The sequence below is a fragment of the Hevea brasiliensis genome, chromosome 12, assembly GCF_030052815.1.
Source record: "Hevea brasiliensis isolate MT/VB/25A 57/8 chromosome 12, ASM3005281v1, whole genome shotgun sequence".
NCBI lineage: Eukaryota > Viridiplantae > Streptophyta > Magnoliopsida > Malpighiales > Euphorbiaceae > Hevea > Hevea brasiliensis.
In genome coordinates, this window is record NC_079504.1 from 43,201,012 (window position 1) to 43,222,786 (window position 21,775).

The 21,775-nt window shown below is 33.6% G+C and overlaps 1 protein-coding gene across 1 annotated transcript; it reads right to left on the reverse strand.

Moving 5' to 3' along the window:
• Nucleotides 1-12,109: 12,109 nt before the first annotated feature.
• On the reverse strand, nucleotides 12,110-13,093 carry LOC110673704 (ethylene-responsive transcription factor ERF022). Its single transcript, XM_021836866.2, has one exon. The coding sequence runs from the start codon at nucleotides 12,829-12,831 to the stop codon at nucleotides 12,247-12,249; it is 585 nt and encodes a 194-aa protein (XP_021692558.2). The 5' UTR covers nucleotides 12,832-13,093; the 3' UTR covers nucleotides 12,110-12,246.
• Between the last annotated feature and the right edge of the window lie 8,682 nt (nucleotides 13,094-21,775).

Below are 21,775 nucleotides of genomic sequence, written 5' to 3' on the forward strand. Positions count from 1 at the left end.
CGAGAGCTTTCCATAGACACCAAGAACACCGAAATCCATCAAGCGGTTTGTCCAATTTTTGCCCGGGAAGTTTTAGCCCATTTTGACTTTCGGGCTAGATTTCTCGCAAACCGTGAATCCCATGAGAAAACCGAGAATACTAGAGCGCTCCACTCGTCGAGAGTTTCGCGACGACATAAATTTCGAATTTTTCCGACACCGTTTTTCGGTGGGTCCTACGAAACTTCGCAGTATTTTTCCGAGCATTAAATGAGCTTAGAAAATTCTGAAAAATTTATGTACTAACCCCCGTGTTGTGGGCTTCGTGTAGGTATCCTCAATTCGCAGAAATTCGATAGTTGACCGGATCTTCAAGTTTCGGGCCAGACAGACCTGTTACCGGAAAAGTCTCCGAATTGGACCGAAGTTTTGGCTACCCCCCCATTGTCAGACATCCCGAGCGCGTTCCCGAAGTCGGAATCGGCAAAGGTAAACCCGAACCTTGCTTTTCATAATTTTCTAGTGCTTAAATAGGGTTAAAAATCCATAAAATATTCGTGGTAGCTCAGAAAATTATGATTCTTTTTGCAATAGCCTAGTAATATTGCTAAGGACCGCGGGGCAAAGTGTTAGAATTTTTAGAGCTTGTTTGGGCAATTTTTGCAAAAATGATCAATTATAAGGACTAAATTGAAACTTTACATATTGTGATGAATGATTGAATTGATGGGCCCAAGAGGGGCTGTGTGATGTGATTGAGTTGTGGATATATGGATTGTGAATATAGAAGTGTGTTTTGAGCCCTTTTGCAGGTTGGGTAGATCCTAGGTATAGGGGAGACTCTGTTGGATTTTCGGCACGACTTAGGACGTATTTGGTTTTTTCTTGATTGTATTGAGTCATTTATATTAAAAATTGTAATGTAATTGTCAGGTGAGCCGGGACAGCCTTCTTCCTCAGCCCAGCCGCCACAGTGACCGTTGTCAAGTCTGTGAGTAAAATATTAATTTTAATTGTGATTTCACTATTATTAAATGTTCAAGCATGCCCATGTATCACTTATATGCATATATTTATGTAGTTAAACTCTAGGCACGATTTATGTTGCATTGATAACTGTTAAAGTGTCATGGATGTTGTTGTGATAATTTGGAGCAGTGTGCGTGCGTTGGCGTGCGTGTGATGTGGTGTGGACTATGGATAGGACAGGTAGTCACGGCTTGAGTTCTTCGCTGGGACCCCCGATTTGGTTTATTAAGCGAAAGTCCGGCTTGAGTTCTTCGCTGGCACCAGGTTGGATTTAAGAGAGCTGTATAGGGGATCAGCTCCCATATATTATGATTGATACTACAGGGTGTGTGAGTGCTCCAAATTACCTTTTTGATGTTATGATGTGAAAATATTGTTGATGTTGCATTTCACTCTACAGGGTGCATTAGTTTTAGATAGTTATAGAGATTATGGTTAAAATTGATATTTTACTCTCTGAGTCGAACGCTCACTCCTGTTCAATATTTTTCCAGGCCACAGGAGGATATTTTTGAGGTTAACCTGCTTCCTTTCCTCGCAGGTTGTTTATCAATGTTTGTGTAATTTTATTAACTCCTAGAATTTCCGCATGTGTTAGAAGTATTTATTTGATTTTGGTTTGTAATATTATTATCATGTTGGACCTGTAAACATATAATGATATGCCTGTTTGATGGATTGGATGAGGGAGCTGAGCTCCCATTTATTTTTATGCTGATGAGTATGTGGAGGGTGGTGAGCTCCCAATTGATGATATATTTTGTTTACAGGTCGGGTGAGCCAAAAACTCCCCGTTGAAAGGTCCACTTTATGGCCGGACTCCGTCCGGTTGATTTCTTGATATTGGGCCCAAATGGGCCTTAGAGTTGGATTGATGAATAGTTAGGCTTACTACGGGCCTCGGGGGCTTTAGGCTGGCCCAGGTCCTAGTACCGGTCCGGCCCATAGGTTGGATCGTGACAAATGTGGTATCAGAGCCTAGGCTCTAGATTCATAGGGAAAAATTGTCTAAGTGTTGGGAAGAGTCTACTAGGAGTCACATGCGGAAAATAGGGTTCCCATTCGTCTTGCATTGTCATCTTTGCTTCTAGTTACTGCTTCATATATTGTGTGTAAATATGAGTCTATAGAGCTGTGTAATGAGTAATTTTGAATTTTGTGGGCTAATGCTGCTGAATTTCAGGAAAATGCGTAGAAGCAGGAGAGCTGCCACTGCACCAGAACCAGATGTACTTGACGAGGTGTCAGCACAGGATGAGGCGCCTGCCCCGAGGAGGTGGGGTAGGAGGCCTAGAGCTACTCAAGTAGAAGAGCAGCTGCCAACAGTTCAGGATCAGTCTTTTATGGCACAGGGTCCCATGGACCCCATGGCAGCTACTCTAGCTGGTTTGCAGAGGACCATTGATATGATGGCGCAGTATATGGTCCACCTCACCTCCAATGGCAGATCCACCGCACCAAGAGGAACCTTACAAATAGATCATCAATTTCAAGAAATTGGTGCACGGTACTTATGATGTGTCGATGATGCATATCGGTTTTGGATTCTGTGCAGCAGAGCAGTGCGATTGGTGATAGAAGACTAATAGAGTGTATACGGCATGTCATGGGGCCTATGCCTAGACAATGGATGAATGACTACGTGTTACCTCGGATGGAGGGTTTGTTGTGGACTCAGTTTGTGGAACTGTTCATCAATCGGTTTGTGCCAGAAAGCTTCAGAGATCAGAAACAGTGGGCCTTTAAGGCCTTAAGACAGAATGGCAGGTCTGTAGATGAATATGCTCTGAAATTTCGGAATTGAGCGATATGCCCCTACAACGATAGCTACGAAACTATGAAGGTGAAGAGATTCCTAAAAGGGCTTGACGGACAGAGGTATGCGAACTGGCCATGATGTCGATCAGTCTTTTGATGTGGTGGTTGATCGAGCTAGACAGATCGAGATTAGCTATGCTGTGGATGACAGCGGAAGAGCAAAGAAAAACAGAGCAGAGGGTTCTATTGGTGTTCCCCAAATGGGTACTCCAGACAGTGGTGGCCAGAGTAATTACAGAGGAAAAAGTAAGAACAAGAAGAGTGGTTTTAGACACAAACCTCGAGGGTTTAGACCTGGATACGGATCCAGCAGTGGTCACGATTCAGTGCGATTACGGAGTGCAGTTCAGATCTTCCTTAGCACCTTGTGCATAGTGTGGAAGAGGACATTCAGGACCTTGTTTAATGGGTTCAGGAGTATGCTTCAGGTGTGTCCAACCAGGTCACTTTGCTAGAGAATGCCCCGTGTTCAGTGAGCTACAGATGGGGTCACAAGGTTCTGTTGCAAATGTTCCTCGCCAGTTGTATCCGGTGCTTCGATGGCGGCGATCAATTTAGTAGCCAGTGGTCGAGGACAAGGGGGACGTGGATTTGGAGGCAGATTAGGAGGTAAAAGTCAGTATCAGGGTTCTTCCACTCAGGGTAGGGGTTAAGCTCGGGTTTTCACCCTGACCCACCAGGATGCTCAAGCTTCAAATGCAGTTGTGGCAGGTATTCTTCTGGTCTGTTCCTATGAGGCTCGTGTTTTGATAGATCCGGGTGCTACGCACTCATTTGTCTCCCCTGTGTTTGCCATGAGGTTGGGTAGAAACCCTACAACCTTAGAATGTCCTTTGTCGGTAGCTACCCCACTTAGTGACAACATAGATGTAGATATGGTTTTTCCGGGTAGCCCAGTAGTAGTGGATGGAAAGATCCTCCCAGCAGACTTGGTTCCTCTACCAGTGATTGATTTTGATGTAATTTTGGGAATGGACTGGTTGGCAACTCATTATGCCACCTTAGACTGCAGGATCAAAAAGGTGTATTTCCACATACTCGGTGTGGAAGAGTTTAGCTTTGATGGTGACAGGAGCGTGGCTCCATATAACTTGGTATCAGCAATTAGTGCTAGAAAAATGTTGAGGCGTGGATGCCAAGGGTATTTGGCATTGGTGAGAGATACATCTATAGAAGGCGTCAGCAAGAAAAATGTTCCTGTTGTCAGAGAATTCATGGATGTCTTCCCTGAAGAGCTTCCAGGATTGCCACCGGAAAGGGAAATAGAGTTCTGCATTGATATTGTGCTGGGTACAAACCCCATATCAATGCCGCCTTACAGGATGGCGCCAGCAGAATTGAAGGAGCTAAAGGAGCAACTACAGGAGCTTTTGGATAAAGGTTTCATACGTCTGAGCACTTCACCCTGGGGTGCTCCTGTTCTATTTGTGAGAAAGAAAGATGGGTCATTGAGGTTGTGCATTGACTATAGACAGCTGAACAAGGTGACTGTGAAGAACAAGTATCCACTTCCTCGGATCGACGATTTATTTGATCAGCTCCAAGGGGCTAGATTCTTTTCCAAGATAGACCTGCGATCAGGCTACCATCAGTTGAGAATCAGGGATGAGGATGTGTCCAAAACGGCATTCAGGACAAGATATGGTCATTATGAGTTCTTAGTAATGTCTTTTGGACTCACTAATGCACCAGCAGCCTTCATGGACTTGATGAACCGAGTGTTCAAGCTGTTTTTGGACCGTTTTGTCATCGTATTCATAGATGACATTTTGGTATACTCTCAAACCGAGGAAGAACACGTGTGGCACTTGAGGATGGTGTTGCAGACGTTGAGGGAGCACCAGCTATATGCCAAATTTTCAAAATGTGAATTTTGGCTAGAAAGCATCTCATTCTTGGGACACGTGGTTTCTAGTGAAGGTATTCAAGTGGATCCCAAGAAAATTGAAGTCATGGCCCAGTTAGCTTAGGCCTACAATAGTCAGCGAGGTGCGAAGTTTTAGGTTTAGGCGCTACTATAGGCGTTTTGTGCAAGATTTTTCCAGGATGGCAGCTCCCCTAACTAAGTTAACCCGAAAGAATGTTCCATTCATTTGGACAGATGACTGTGAGAAGAGTTTCCAGAAGCTTAAGGAGTGTCTAACCACCGCCCCTGTGTTGACACTACCTATGAGTGGTGAAGGATACATCGTGTACTGTGACGCCTCCAGAGTTGGCCTAGGGTGTGTTTTGATGTAGAATGGAAAAGTAGTAGCTTATGCTTCAAGACAGCTGAAGAGGCATGAGCAGAACTACCCCACCCATGATTTGGAAATGGCGGCTGTAATCTTTGCACTAAAAATCTGGAGACACTACCTGTATGGTGAAGTGTACGAGATATACACCGACTACAAGAGTTTGAAGTACATCTTCCAACAGAGGGATTTAAACTTGAGACAGAGGAGATGGATGGAGCTTTTGAAAGACTATGATTGCACCATCCAGTACCACCCTGGGAAAGCCAATGTAGTAGCAGATGCTTTGAGCAGAAAATCTTCTGGTAGTTTGGCGCACATTTCAGCAGAGAAGAGACCGTTGATTCAGGAAATACATGAGTTGATGGATCAAGGTTTAATCTTAGATCTTTTAGATGAGGGAGTATTGCTGGCTCATTTTTCAGTGAGGCCAGACTTGAGAGACAGAGTTAGAGTTTCCCAGCACAGAGACCAACAATTGATGAAGATCATAGAAAGAGTACAGCAAGGTGAAGGTTGTGAGTTTGGATTTGCCAATGATGGCGCCCTTATGCAAGGTTCAAGGATATGTGTGCCCGATGTGGACAATCTCAGAAATGAAATCATGCGAGAGGCACACTATACATGCAGATGTCCACCTGAGTTCCACCAAAATGTACCATGATGTGAAAGATAGCTACTGGTGGAATGGCATGAAGAGAGACATAGCAGACTTTGTGTCCAAGTGCTTGACTTGTCAGAAGGTGAAGTTTGAACACCAGAGACCGTCAGGGAAGCTGCAAGAGCTCCCTATCCCAGAATGGAAGTGGGAAATGATCACTATGGATTTTGTGACTGGGTTGCCTCGTACCACGCGAGGATATGATTCGATATGGGTAATTGTGGACCGTCTAACCAAATCAGCTCACTTCTTGCCCGTGAAGACTACATATTACGTGGCACGATGCGCGACTCTACATTAGAAATAGTCGGATTGCATGGAGTTCGGCTTCCATAATATCGGCGGAGGGCTGATTTACTTCTCGGTTTTGGAGAAAGTTGCAGGAGGCACTTGGCACACAGTTGAACTTCAGTACGGCCTTCCACCCTCAGACAGACGGATAGTCCGAAAGGACAATCCAAACATTGGAAGACATGCTTCGCATGAGTGTTTTGGATTTTGGAGGTCAATGGGATGATCAGCTAGCTTTGGTGGAGTTTGCCTACAACAACAGTTACCATTCCAGCATAGGGATGGCACCCTATGAGGCATTATATGGAAGAAAGTGCAGGTCTCCTCTGTGTTGGACGAAAATGGGAGAAGCGAAGGTGCATGATGTAGACCTAGTGCAGTACACTTCACAGATGGTTCCCTTAATCAGGAAACGATTGAAAGCTTGACTTTCGATGGCGAGAAGAGTTATGCGGACCCAGACGGAGGATGTGGAGTTTGCAGTAGGCGACTATGTATTTTTGAAGGTTTCTCCAATGAAGGGAGTTATGAGATTTGGAAAGAAGGGCAAGTTGGCACCTCGGTATATTGGACCTTTTGAGGTTACGGATAGAGTTGGAGCAGTTGCCTACCGGTTGGAGCTACCACCTAACCTTTCTCACGTTCATCCCGTGTTTCACATCTCCATGCTCAGAAATATATTCCGATCCTTCTCATGTACTTCAGAAGGATGTAATAGTACTAAAGGAGAACTTGACATTTTAGGTGCAACCTTTAGCCATAGTGGACTACCAAGTGAGACAGTAAGATCAAAAGCAGTCCCTATGGTTAAGGTTTTATGGAGGAGCCGATCGGTGGAAGAGTGCACTGGGAGTCGAGCGGGACATGCGTAGCAAGTACCATATCTGTTCAATGTATAATCATGTGCTTTATTACGCCTTGTGTAAAAAATTCGAGGGGAATTTTTACGTAAGGGGAAGAATGTAACACCCTAAAATTTTAGATTTTATTATTTTATGAGTATTTTTGGTATTTTAATTTTATTTAAATTTTAAGAAATTATTTGAGATTTTTCGGATTTTAAAAATCGGGTTCGATTTTCCGAAAATATAAACTTTGATGATTTTTAAAAATTAATTTAAAGACTACGTGGCAAAACTAAAAATATATTTGGAGTCTACGAATTTTTCTGAGTTTTCTGAAATTTTTTCAGAATTTTTAGACCTCGTTTTCGGTCCCGAGGCAGAGTAAAAATTCAAAATTTTGTATTTCGAATCGAACCGACCGAATCGAACCAGACCGGATCGGACCGGTCGAATCGGACCGGCTCCCTCCCCTTTTTCTTCCTCCCGCGCGCGTCCGACCTCCTCCCCTTCTCTCTCTCTTTTCTCTCTCCTCCCTCCTCCCCTTGCCGCGCCGCCACCTCCCCTGCCTTCCCACCTCGCCGGCGCCCCACCTCGGTCCTCCCCCACGGCCGGCCGCCGCCTGGAACGCCGGAAAACGGCCTCGGAAAGGACGCGCAGCGTGCGCGCGACGCCTGGACTTCCCGGCCAAAATTCGGCCAATCCGGCCACCAATTGGACCAGGTCTTGTGTCTAAAATCATCTACTCGGCGAGAGCTTTCCATAGACACCGAGAACACCGAAATCCATAGAGCGGTTTGTCCAATTTTTGCCCGGGAAGTTTTAGCCCATTTTGACTTTCGGGCTAGATTTCTCGTAAACCGTGAATCCCACGAGAAAACCGAGAATACCAGAGCGCTCCACTCGTCGAGAGCTTCGCGGCGACATAAATTTCAAATTTTTCTGACACCGTTTTTTGATGGGTCCCATGGAACTTCGCAGTATTTTTCCGAGCATTAAATGAGCTTAGAAAATTCTGAAAATTTTATGTACTAACCCCCGTGTTGTGGGCTTCGTGTAGGTATCCTCAATTCGCGGAAATTCGGCGATTGGCCAAGATGCGCAAGTTTCGGGCGAACGGACTGTTACGAAAAGTCTCCGAATTGGACCGAAGTTTTGGCTACCCCCCATTGTCAAACATCCCGAGTCGCGTTCCCGAAGTCGGAATCGGCAAAGATAAACCCGAACCTTGCTTTTCGTAATTTTCTAGTGCGTAAATAGGGTTAAAAATCCATAAAATATTCGTGGTAGCTCAGAAAATTATGATTCTTTTTGCAATAGCCTAGTAATATTGCTAAGGACCGCGGGGCAAAGTATTAGAATTTTTAGAGCTTGTTTGGGAAATTTTTGCAAAAATGATTAATTATAAGGACTAAATTGAAACTTTACATATTGTGATGAATGATTGAATTGATGGGCCTAGGAGGGGCTGTGTGATGTGATTGAGTTGTGGATATATGGATTGTGAATACAGAAGTGTGTTTTGGGCCCTTTTGCAGGTTGGGTAGGTCCTAGGTATAGGGGAGACTTTGCCGGATTTTCAGCACGACTTAGGACGTATTTGGTTTTTTCTTGATTGTATTGAGTCATTTATATTAAAAATTGTAATGTAATTATCAGGTGAGCCGGGACAGCCTTCTTCCTCCGCCCAGCCGCCACAGTGACCGTTGTCAAGTCTGTGAGTAAAATATTAATTTTAATTGTGATTTCACTATTATTATATGTTCAAGCATGCCCATGCATCACTTATATACATATATTTATGTAGTTAAACTCTAGGCACGATTTATGTTGCATTGATAACTGTTAAAGTGCCAGCGATGTTGATGTGGTAATTTGGAGCGGTCTTGTGCGTTGGCGTGCGTGTGATGTGGTGTGGACTATGGATAGGGCGGGTAGTCACGGCTGAGTTCTTCATTGGGACTGATCCTTGAGGGGTAGTCACGGCTTGAGTTCTTCGGCGGACCCCGATTTGGTTTATTAAGCGAAAGTCAGGCAGGTTCTTGGCACCAAGGTTGGATTTAAGAGAGTTGTATAGGGGATCAGCTCCCATATATTATGATTGATACTACAGGGTGTGTGAGTGCTCCGAATTACCTTTTTGATGTTATGATGTGAAAATATTGTTGATGTTGCATTTCACTCTAGAGGGTGTATTAGTTTTAGATAGTTATAGAGATTATGGTTAAAATTGATATTTTACTCTCTGAGTCGAACGCTCACTCCTGTTCAATATTTTCCGTGCCACGGAGGATATTTTTGAGGTTAACGCTTCCTTTCCTCGAGTTGTTTATCAATGTTTGTGTAATTTTATTAACTCCTAGAATTTCCGCATGTGTTAGAAGTATTTATTTGATTTTGGTTTGTAATATTATTATCATGTTGGACCTGTAAACATATAATGATATGCCTGTTTGATGGATTGGATGAGGGAGCTGAGCTCCCATTTATTTTATCTTTGATGAGTATGTGGAGGGTGAGCTGAGCTCCCCAATTGATGATATATTTTGTTTACAGGTCGGGTGAGCCAAAAACTCCCCATTGAAAGGTCCACTTTATGGCCGGACTCCGTCCGGTTGATTTCTTGATATTGGGCCCAAATGGGCCTTAGAGTTGGATTGATGAATAGTTAGGCTTACTACGGGTCTCGGGGGCTTTACGCTGGTCCAGGTCCTAGTGCCGGTCCGGCCCATAGGTTGGGTCGTGACACATAAATTGATTAATAGATTATTTTTATTATATTAAATTAAGTCTTTTAATATGTTACTTATTAATTTTTGAATTAACAATATATATATATATATATATATATATGTTTATCAAAATTAAATTAAATTTTATTTTTTAAATAACTGTTAATTATTATCTTTTATATTTTTTTTAAGATTGTAATAATATAATATTTTATATTTAACAATGGTAGGTAGAGTGTAAATATTGATTAATATTTTTTTAGTCTTTTGTTTATATATAAATGCTTTTGTATTCTTATTTATTTTCAATAAAATATTAGATGAATTAAATATATACAGAAAGTGATGAATTGAGGATCCCATAATCATATCCTAATTGAAGGGACATGAACATGGAAAAAAAGAGAGCTAATATTTGACCTCTCATTCATGGATTAATTCACTTGAAATAATTGATTAAATATTTGTGTGATTTAACTAAACTCATTTCAAGAAATAAAATTTAAATTGTAATTTGATAGACATCAAGCAGAGTGTGTTTCCTCTATATCACATCACTCTTCAAGTTGAATTATAATATAATTTGGGAAAATACTATAGTAATAATTTTTTACCAAAAGAAAACTATATTTTATAAATTATTACTCTTGAATTAACCTTTTATATATATTCATCTAATGATATTAAAGAAAACTGTTAATAAATTAAATTAAAATACATAAATTATAAAAAAATTAAATAAATTATTTTAAAAAAATTAATTAGATTATCATATTTGATTTTTATTTTTTAATAATTTTTTAAATTAAAATATTAATTTTTTATTTTAAATAAAAAATTTATTAAAAATGAATTAATTAATTTGTTTTTACCCAAATGTGTACGCACACAGAGACAGTTCAGGGATAAGAAACATCCTTTAGTAAAATTATAATAATTTTATCGAGACATGCTAACTCATATAAACCACTTACATACGCTATTTACAATGAATGTGAAATTTCGAAGAATCAGTCCTCCACGCGACTGTCTATGTGTACGTGGATCATGTGTAGGGGTTAAGCCTACGCACACACTGCCCTCACATTTTCAAACTCTTTGATTATTTTATCTAAAAATATATACATATATATAAATAATTCAGAAACATGATACGCCCTTTAATTAAATTATTATAATTTTATTAAAAAATATTAACTTATATAAATCATTTATATACGGTATTCATAATTAAATTAAATTCTGTGGAGGAGGAAATATTGGAAACAGTAAAAGGACTTATAGGCAATCTGACTAGACCATTGTACAGACAAATGTAGGTAGAATAGCGTTTTCTGCAGTCAAGTTAATTCAACATCATTAATTCAGCATCATTTTAACAAAAATAATAATACAAAAACTTGCGCATCACTTTCCACGTGACGTAGAAGCAGGCTACACCTAAGAAAATTTGAAAAAAAGAAAATAATAAGCCCCTCTTGCTTTAATTGAGATTAAATAAATTTAAAATTAATATTATTTTTTAATAATAAAATATTATTTTTCACTTTTAAATATTAAAAAGTATTTATTATTTTTAATTAAAATAAAATTAAAAAAATTAAAGAACATTATGAGTAAGAATTATTTAATGTTAATTATATTTTTAATATTGTTTAATTAAAAATAGAAAAAAATAGTATTTATTTAAAAAAAATATACTATTAGGTAATAACTTAATTGGTTTTAATTAGGAAGTATAAGAGCTTATTTATCAAAAACTTAATTTTAAATTTATTTATTATTCAAATAAAAATACATGGATTTATTTGATTTTTTTCCAAGAGAATTTTACTTTTTCATTGATTTTAATTGAGATTAAATTTAAAATTTCATAATTTTAAAAATAATCAAAAAAAGTCTTAACCAATTAAATAATAATAATAATAATAATAATAATAATAATAATAATAATAATAATAATAATAATATTGTGTATTATTATTATAGGCACCACTATGGAAATATTAACCATTAAATACATTGACTTTGAGGTTCTACGTTTGGTTGTTACAATCTATCCATCGGCATCTCATAATTGAGAGGTTTATCACGATTAATGACTAATGAGTACATCTCTAAAATTCTAATTAATCTTAATTTTTTTTCTTAATCTGATAATTAATAATGAATAATGCCTAATCATAATTTTAAAAAAATAAAAATATAGTAATTAGCATACGTCAGTGGAAGTAGAAGACAATATATTTAAACATTAAACTTTTATTTTCCACATAGCTATGCATTGAGGCCCCACGACACATATTAGGCTTCATCAATACCACTCATTCATTGGACAAAATAGACTAATTAAGGGTAATTATTGAATGCAATTAACTGCAAACTTAATTAATACATTAATAATTGTATGGTTTAATTTTATTGAAAAAAAATAAATTATAAATACGTGAGTCCCACTCATTTAACATATGGACTCCACTGTTTATCATCTTAAATTAATGATAGAAAGAGTTTATGTAAAAATTCAACATAAAAATTATAAGGTTTACATTAGAAATAGTTTTCCTTCAAAAAAAACAGAAAGAAATTCGCAATTGTTATAATATCTTCCAATAAATTGTTAAAAATTGATTGAATTTAATTATATACGTTAATTAAATTTAGCAATCCCAAATGGAGGCATCTTGAATTTCCTCAAACTCGCTAAATTGATAAATGTCATCATCTGCAGAAACCATGGGCTCTCCAAGCAGTAGAGCTCCAGCCAACTCCATCCACATCTTGGGGGAGTCCAAAGGAGTTTCGTTAATAGCTTGAATCTGACTCGGCGAAAGCCCAATTCTTACAGGACCCAAACCCCCGCCGCTACAGCTGCCGCCGCCGCCACCGCCACCACCAGAGCCATCCACTGCTTCTGAACGTTTCATCATCGGTCTTCTATTCCTAAACCGTAAAGCAGCCTCTTGAGCCGCCATTTGCACATCCTCTGCTGTAGAACTCTTAGGCCTAGGAAAACTATCAGCAAGTTCAGGGAAGTTGAGGTGAACTCCAGGTCCCCTGAAGTGCAATGCAGCAACATCATATGCAGCAGCGGCCATCTCCGGCAATTCATAACTCCCAAGCCAAATGCGCTTTTTCGTACCAGGCTCCCGGATTTCAGACACCCATTTCCCCCATTTTCGCTGGCGAATGCCGCGATACCGTGGAGGAGCAGCGTGATGGGCATCGGTGGATCTTTGTTCCATTTAAGTAGAAGAGCAGAGAAGAGCAGAAATGGGTTGCTGGTGAAAGAGCGTGAGGGTGGTTATATAGAGAAAAACCATTGAAGTGTGGTGGAGTGAAGAAGGGGAACTTCCGAGTAGCTACGTAGCTGAGTGGGAAGATGCTGGCATTGGCTATGCACTGCATGCAAGCCTTTTTTTTCCTTCTTCGGTCTTAGATGACGCAATCATATCTTGCCACGTTGCTTCCTTTTTATTATTCAGTATGTGGTGGGAAAATTAAAATCTGAAATTCATCAGTTTCAGACATTTTGTTGATAAATAATTTATATACATGAATGCAAATATATATTTGATTTATTTGTAATTACACGTGCACCAAGTATAATTAATAAAAAAATTATTTTAAAAAATTTATTTATAGCTATTTTAATTCATATTTAGATTTTATTTATCTAAAATTTGAAAGAAAATATTTTATATATATGTTTATATTATGTAAATATATAATTATATTTTTAATTTTATTGAGATTATTAAAATTTATAAAATATATATATATTTTTTTAAATATAAAGTCATTTGAAAGGCTGAGGAGGCAAGTCGGGCAAGGCCTCAGCCTCCCCTCGCAAGCTCTCCACGGCTCCAACAGCTAACCCCTACGCAAGAATCATCAAGTAACATGAAATAAAAAGGGCACGCTCCCGTTTGGGACGCATCGTTATCTTTCGTGAACCAAAATGACTCGTGAATATCTCGACTCTCACATTGACGAAGAACATTATAAATGTATAATTTGTGTGAATTGCAAAATCTCGCAAACCATTAAATCCTTAAATACAAGTAACGTTCTAAAAAAACGTATCTTTTAAAGAATTATTTTCCAATGAAACAAATGAATTGTGTGGTACTTGTGATATTAAAATTATTATAAGTTGCAAAAGGAAAAATTTTATTTGTATATAATAAGTTGAATTTATTATTTAATATATAAAATATGGATTTTTTTTATGAAATATTTTAAAAAATAATAACAATTTTAATATTATTGAGTTATGATAAAATATTAATGAGTCAAAATTAAAACATTAAAGCAATAATTTTAGTTGAATTATTAAAAAAAGGTTCAAATATGGATAAGCATTAATCGAACTTTAATTTGCAATTTCCTTATTATATTCATCTTTATTCTAAATTTCAATTAACATAATTTGTGTGTTGTTTAAATTTATAATATTTTAAATATTTTGGTAATAAAAATATATAATCCTGACCCTTGCCAACTCTATATTATTAATAGGAAGCATTTTTGAAGATATTTTTTCTCTTTAAAAAATAAATTTCTAGATGAGAAAATCTTGAGGAGACAAATTCATAGAAGAGTGTAGAGCTTTTATCAGTGCACCAAAAGCTAAGTGGATAAAATACATAACAGGTGAAGGAATTTATATCATGAATCAAGCAGTACTAGATTATGTTGGACATTCTTTTGCTTCGCATTAATGGGCTACCTTGTATTGTGAAATATCATATCCTCTCTCTCTCTCTCTCTCTCTCTCTCTCTCTCTCTCTCTCTCTCTCTCTCTCTCTATATATATATATATATATATATAAAAGGCCATTCCCATAAAGTGCTTTTTATATAATTCAATGTCTTTACTTTTTCTATGTCAACTCAAATTTAATTTTTCACATATATTAACATGATTAAAGTTAGAGAGAATATCAACAGATAGTTTAGTATAAGTGGTTTGACACTTTTAATTGAGTATTCAATTCTAGTTAATGAAAATGATAATCATTGAAAGGGGCCGATTCGGCGCGAATAGTATTAGTTCTAGTCCATTGGAGTAAGAATACCTGTGAAATATCAAAAAAAAAAAGAGAGAGAGAATACTGAATAAATTACATATTAATTTATTTTAAAATAGATTTATAAAGGTGATTTAATTATTTTACATATCAAAATAAATTTAATGTTATAATCGAATCACTTATGTATATTATTCTTTTATTTTATAATATAGAAGGTAAAAAGAAAATCTCTTTTCTTTTTAAGAAAATTTTAAGTATATAAAAATATATAATATCTCCTCCATTTTTTTTTAAAAAAAATTCTCAATATATTAAATAAAATAAATAAAATTTTAGTACAATATTTAAAAATAAAAAAATTGCATGTTTGTATTTGCTCTTGAAATATTTACGTCCCAACTATATGCTATTTGGCTTTTTTATTTTATTTTATTTTTTTGTAATTGTAGATTATAAATATATTGAAAGATTAAAATTATCAGCTAACTTGAATTTATTAAAACTAAAATTAATTTAAAAATGTTCTGATAATTATAAATTTTTATCTATTGTTTATTATTAAGAATAAATCCATGCATTTAAATTCATTCGGTAAAAGAAATGTTTTCTGAAAAATGCTTTGTAATATGTTTTAAATATATTTTAATTATTTTTTTTAAAAAATATTTTCATTAAATAAAAAATAATATAAACTCACAGGTGATGTGTGTATATATATATATATATATATATATATATATATATATATATATATATATATATATATATATTTATTTATTTATTTTTAACAAAACCTTTTAACTTTATTGAGATACACTATAAAACTATTTAAAATTTTTGAATATATCATAACAGTGTGATAAATGCATTCTTAAAATTATTCAGAAGGAAAATTTAATTCTAATAAGAATAAACTTATTTTAAAATTTTGTTAATTATAAATACTAAAAAAAATTATAGTTAAAGAGTAAATAATACTTCATTTTTAGCCTATTTGAAATTTGAACTAAAATATGAAATAAATTGGATGTGTTCATTTGCAAACAATTGAGATAATTTTTTAAAAAATTTTCTAAAAAAAAATTGAAAATTGAGTTTGTGTTAAATGTGTTAGTTTTTTAAATGAAATATTGAAAAATTAATTTTTAATTTTTTAATATTTAATTAAACTTCAAAAACCAGTATTTATTTTTCACTATTGTCTTATATAATAAAAGTTTTGTTTTGTAAATGATAAATAATAATTTTTTTTATAATTAAAGTTATACTATAATTTTTTTATAATTAAAATTAAATAATTATTTAAAATATATATTTATAATAATGAAAAATTAATTATATTATTCATAAATAAATAAATAATACATATTACTGAATTCTAAAAGTAAAATAAAATTTGAAATATATTTTAATATAATTTATTTTTTAATTATAAAACATGTGAATAATTTTAATTATTTAAATAAAAATTATTTATTATTATTATAAATAAATGTATTTTTCATATTCCTTTATAATTTCCATAAGTTTTTTGAAAAAATAAAAACAAAAATAAAAATAAAAAACTGTTGTTCACAATTAAATAGCCCATCTAATTGCTAACTAAATTACCCAACATTTAAAAATTTTAACATTTATTAGGTTAAATATAACATTCTAAAAAAATATTCTGCAAATGGCAAAATATTTAATTTTACCCCAATATTTAATACGAAAAATTTTAATTTTTTATCTAAATTAATTTAAAAGTTTTAAGTTAAATTTAATTTAATTCAAACTTTAAAATTTATTAGCTAAATTTCTTGATTTAAATTAAAAATAAAAGAGTTTAATTTTTAATTTTTTTTTTATTTTTAAGCTAAATTAAATTTAATTTAAAATTTTTTATTTATTTTATATAAAGTTTTAAAAATTAAGAAAGTATGTAACTTGGTTACTTATTTTTAATTTTTTACTTTAAATTTAATTTTTAATTTATAAATTAATTTAAAAATTAAAAAATAATTATTTAATAAAATTATTTAAAATTAATTTTTAAATAATTGACATATTTAATTAAAAAAATATTAAAAATAATTAATTTATCAAAATTATTAAAAAAATATATAATTAAGTGATGTGATCATTAAAAATAAAAATAGTGTTAATATTTAAAAAATTATTAAAATAATATAATTTTTTTATTTAATTAAATAATAATTTTAAAATAAATAAATAAATAAATATAAAAAAGAATGTTTTAATTATAACTTTTAACTTATTTTTAATTATTTTTTAAGTTAAAAATTAAATTAAATATTAATTTATTTATAATTTATAAGTACATCTAATCAACTTATATATCCTTTAATTAAATTAAACTTTTTTTAATACGCGTGAGGAGAAGCTTTTAAGCCCCGATTTTTTTTTATTATTTAAATATAAGTTTCACAATAATGACGCCTAGGTCCAATCTGCTGACGGGATCAAGTATCCTATTCATTGACGCGTTTTACTGGCACGTGGCATAACATTTGACCACTTTACCTGGTCTTCTTCTACGCAAATTTTTTACTCTCAAAAAAAAAAAAAAAAAAAAAAAAAAAAGAGAACTCTGAGACAGGTAAGGCAAACCGCCCGTAGCCCGTAGACTCGTGTTATCCGTCTATTCTAGTTTCCTATTTGCCATTCCCGATGAACTTCGCCGCCCCACGTGGTCTTAATTTCTCGCATGCATATATAGTATTAAGGATAACTCCCTTTGTCTTCTATAATTAAAATAATAAATTTCAGAAATATTTAAATAATATTAATTTAGATTCATGTATTTAAATTTAGAGAACGTTTAATATGAGAATATGTTGTTTGCAAATTTAAAAGATAATAAGTAAATTTTTTATTTTATTAATATTTATTTTTTTTAAAATATTAAATATTAATTTTAGAAGACTTATGTTAATAATTATTTTTTTAAATTAAAATTTATAAGAATAATAGTTAATTTTTAATTTTTTAGCTTTTTATTAAAAACACCCTTAAATTTTTTTTTAAATATCTATATTTACCTTGAATTTAATCAAAATTTAAATTCATATTTTTTTAAACATCCCAAATAAAATATTTGATCCAAATTCAAATTCATGACTTCAAATCATAAATGCAAACACAACTATTGAAAATATGCTTACCCTTTATAATTTATTAATACCATATAGTAATTATGGATTTCTCAAGTCAATTTCATGCAATGAAATCTTCTAACATCACTCAAGAGCTAGAAGTAAATTACTTGACCCGAATTATATAATATGAATTGAAAAAATATACAAATTTCATAAAAAAAATTAATTAATACATGTAGAAGCACGCTTTGATTTGATGTTAATATAAAAAATTATTAAAAAAAAGACTAATATAAGTACGTGAGTTGCTTAATCTAAGGAGCCATGATTAAAATGGTTAACCTAACAAAAAGGAAAATAAATAAATAAATAAATAAAAAACAAAAGGGTTTGAAGTCAGAAAAATAGAAACAGCTGGATCAAGCTATTATCCAACGCTCAGTTGTCATCCAATTTGTAACGTTAAAAACCTTTTCATATTACCAAAATAATTTCTCCAATTTATTTTGCACCGCCGCCCTCCCATACCCATACCGTACTTAAGTACCGTTTCCGCGTCCACCGGCAAATACCGGTCAACCCTTTTTCTAATATTATTTTTTGCATATAATTTTTTACTATTATTATTATATTATTATTATAGATAAAAGTTCAGATAAAAGAGGGTCTCAAGTTCAGTCAGGCCATGCCATTAACTAAGGGCGATACTAAAGTTTTGAGATTGAGGGGTGAAGAGTAAGAGTGACAATGAAAAATGTGATTATTTTAAAAGTTAATTAATTTTTTTTTTATTTTAAAAGTCATAAGTAATTATAATATTTATAAAGAATATAAAAAATTTCAAGAGTAAATTAAAAATTAAATTTAAAAGTATTATAAATAAAAAATTTTAATGTTTACCTCAATATTTTCAAAATTTAAGAGGTTAAATATATATATTTTTATCAAGAATAATAAAATTATAAGAATAAATATAGAAGTTTTTTAAAGTTTTTGGAGGTCAAAAATATATTTCAACAAAATAAAGAATTTAAATAAAATTTTGCCCATGATCTGTTTTAAGAATTATAATTGAGTTTACACATCGCCCACTAAATAAGATTGATAAGATTCAAACTCTTAAATTAATGATAGCACTAAATGAGATTTATTAATTGAATTGGTGTTTATAATTATTATTATTATTATTATTATTATTATTATTATTATTATTAGCAGCAGCAGTCGAAGAAGAAAATAGACATTGTACACCAACATAAAATACGGTTTGCATACTAATAGAATTTAAAAATTCCTTTTTTTTTATTACGTTTACAAGCAAACTGTAGGAATTATTGTTTGATTAAGTAATAAATTAATTTTAATTTTTTTGAAAAAAAAAAGATTTATTTATCTATCAACTAAAGATAATTTAATTATTTTTTTTTAATTTCAAATTTTATCTCTATTTATCTATTAATAATTATAATGTGGAAAAAAAGAATTATATTTTATACATGAAAATATTATATTCCCTCAATTTCATTAGCACTGTTCGCAGTGATGGAAACTTTTAGTATCCATACCAATGAAAAGAGTGGCAGTGTTACTGAGCAACTGCTGTTTTCCCTCTCAGGAGAATTCAGTTGGACTATCATGTTTCTGGTAATCAAGTATGGGTGAGTTTTGACATTTTCCATTTTGGTTATATGAGAAATGAAAGGATAGCCAATTGGCATATGCATCTTTTTTTTTTCCCCTCAGTTTTGATAAACTATTGGAATCAAATTTTTATATATTATCCGTGGCTTTTTTTTTGGGTATTGAGAATAAAAATTGAGAAAATTTTAAATATCCTTTAATAGAGATACATAAAATCAAAAATAAGTTAGCAGAATCAATTTAGAAAATATACAAGGATAAAAATGTCCTATGTATCCTAATACCCCCTCAAGCTAATGCTAGAAGGGATAGTAACCGAAGTTTGTCCATGTGCTTGCCATAAAGGCAGCGTCCAAAAGGCTTTGTCAAGATGTTTGCAATTTGATCATAAGATACTATGAACCGAATTTGAATGGTACCTTGTTGAACCTATCCTCGAACAAAAATGATAATCTAGTTCAATGTGCTTGGTACGTGCATGAAAAAGGGGATTACACTAAGATATATGGCACTAATGTTATCACGTTATAAGACAAGAGTGTAAAAGAATGAAAGCCAAGTTCCTGTAACAAATTGTTCAACCATAAATTTTCTGCAAGAGCATTAGGAAGAGCTTTATACTTATTTTGAGTTGGAGACTGAGCATGGTAGGCCGTTTCTTTGCCATCCAAGAAATTAAATTACGACTCAAAATAGACAACATATCCATATGTCGATCAACGGTCTTCTGGATCACCACCCCAATCACTATTTGAGTGACACTGCAAATGAAGATTAGGACCCTTGGCAAGAAAGGCTATATTAGGTCTAGTTGAGGTGACATACTGTAGTCCGCCAATAATTTGACGATATAACATGGCATCAACAAGGTTCACTAGAAGTTTTAATTGAGGAAGGACTAGTAACCAGAGTACAATAAGGCTTGCAACTAATAATTTGAGCTTGAAGAAGCAAATCATTAATGTATTTCTGCTGAGTAAGAAGAAGACCCGTAGGTAAAGATTTAGCCACAATGCCAAGAAAGAAATGTAGACTACCAAGATCATGAACTAGAAACATATTTTTGTTTTGTGTAAGAAACCACTGCAATCGGAGCAGGTAATTAAGATGACAATTACTGAAACATAGAATGAATAAAGATATATCTACTTTAGATGACTAAAAATCCAGGCTATATGATAAAGAGGCGAGACGATGGTACCACGCCCTTGGAGGCAGCTTTAAGCCATATAAAGACTTGTGTAATCGAAAAACATAATCAGAGTGGTTGGTGTCCGCAAGGCCTTGTGGCTGTGTTATGTAAATTTCATGCTTTAGAAAACCATGCAAAAATGCATTTAAGATGTCTAGTTGTTGAGTCAGCCATTGACACATCGTAGCAATAGAAAGAACAGTTCCGATAGTTGTCATGTTAACCACAGGACTGAAAGTCTCAGCATAATCTACCCCATCTTGCTGAGTATAAAATTTTGCCACCAAGCGTGCTTTAAATCAATCAACCATCCCATAAGCTTTTCCTTTTAATTCTGTAAATCCATTTGTTCCCTACAACATTTTTATCAGTTGGTTTGGGAACTAAGTCCAGGTTTTGTTCAAAAGTAGTGCATTGGTAAAAATTTTCATCAAAATTTTCACTCTTCTATACTAAATATCAAAACTTAATAAATACACTATGTACACAATGAAATGAATTTATCAATTTTAATTATAGAATAGAATAAAAATGAAAAATTAGAATGAAATTACCAGTTTTAATGGGTTGAAATGTTTATTTAATTATGAATTTGAATCATGAAATGGGCTAAGATAAAATTATGGAGAATAATTAGACTTGATATTAAAAAAGAGAAAACTTAGTTTGCTCTTGGGGATAGCATATTAATCCAGTCATAGGGCAACGTTAATCCACAGAAGAATACAATGATTCAGAGCAGTTCTTGATGGATTGTTGGGGAGAAATCTCTCAGGCTATGGACAATCATCCTTCGAATGAAGGATTAAATTAGTTGGTCATCTTCCTACCATGAAGTATTTGGAAATCCAGAAATGCTATCTTATTCAATGTGCAACAATGTGATATTAATAGTGTGATTAGCTATGCTATTTCCTACTTATGAAGCAAGGAGACCTTAGGTCAGTTGTCATGTTTCACAGAATTTAGACATGTTTCACAGAATTCAGAGGCCAGCTTTCATGCATGGATGCCACCTCTGCACAATATCTTCAAAGCTAATTTTGATGCTGCTGTTAGTAGCAAGAAAAGAAGAGGGGCCTCAACTGCTATTTTGCGAGATTCTAGTGGTGTAGCAAGAGAGTGGAGCTATCAAATCCACCAACACATGGTAGACCCTTTGATCTTAGAAGGCCTTGCATGCAGGGATGCTCTTCAACTCACTACAACAAAATATACT

Coding starts and splice junctions, on each gene's coding strand:
- LOC110673704 (XM_021836866.2), bottom strand. CDS start 12,831: ATGGAACAAAGATCCACCGATGCCCATCACGCTGCTCCTCCACGGTAT.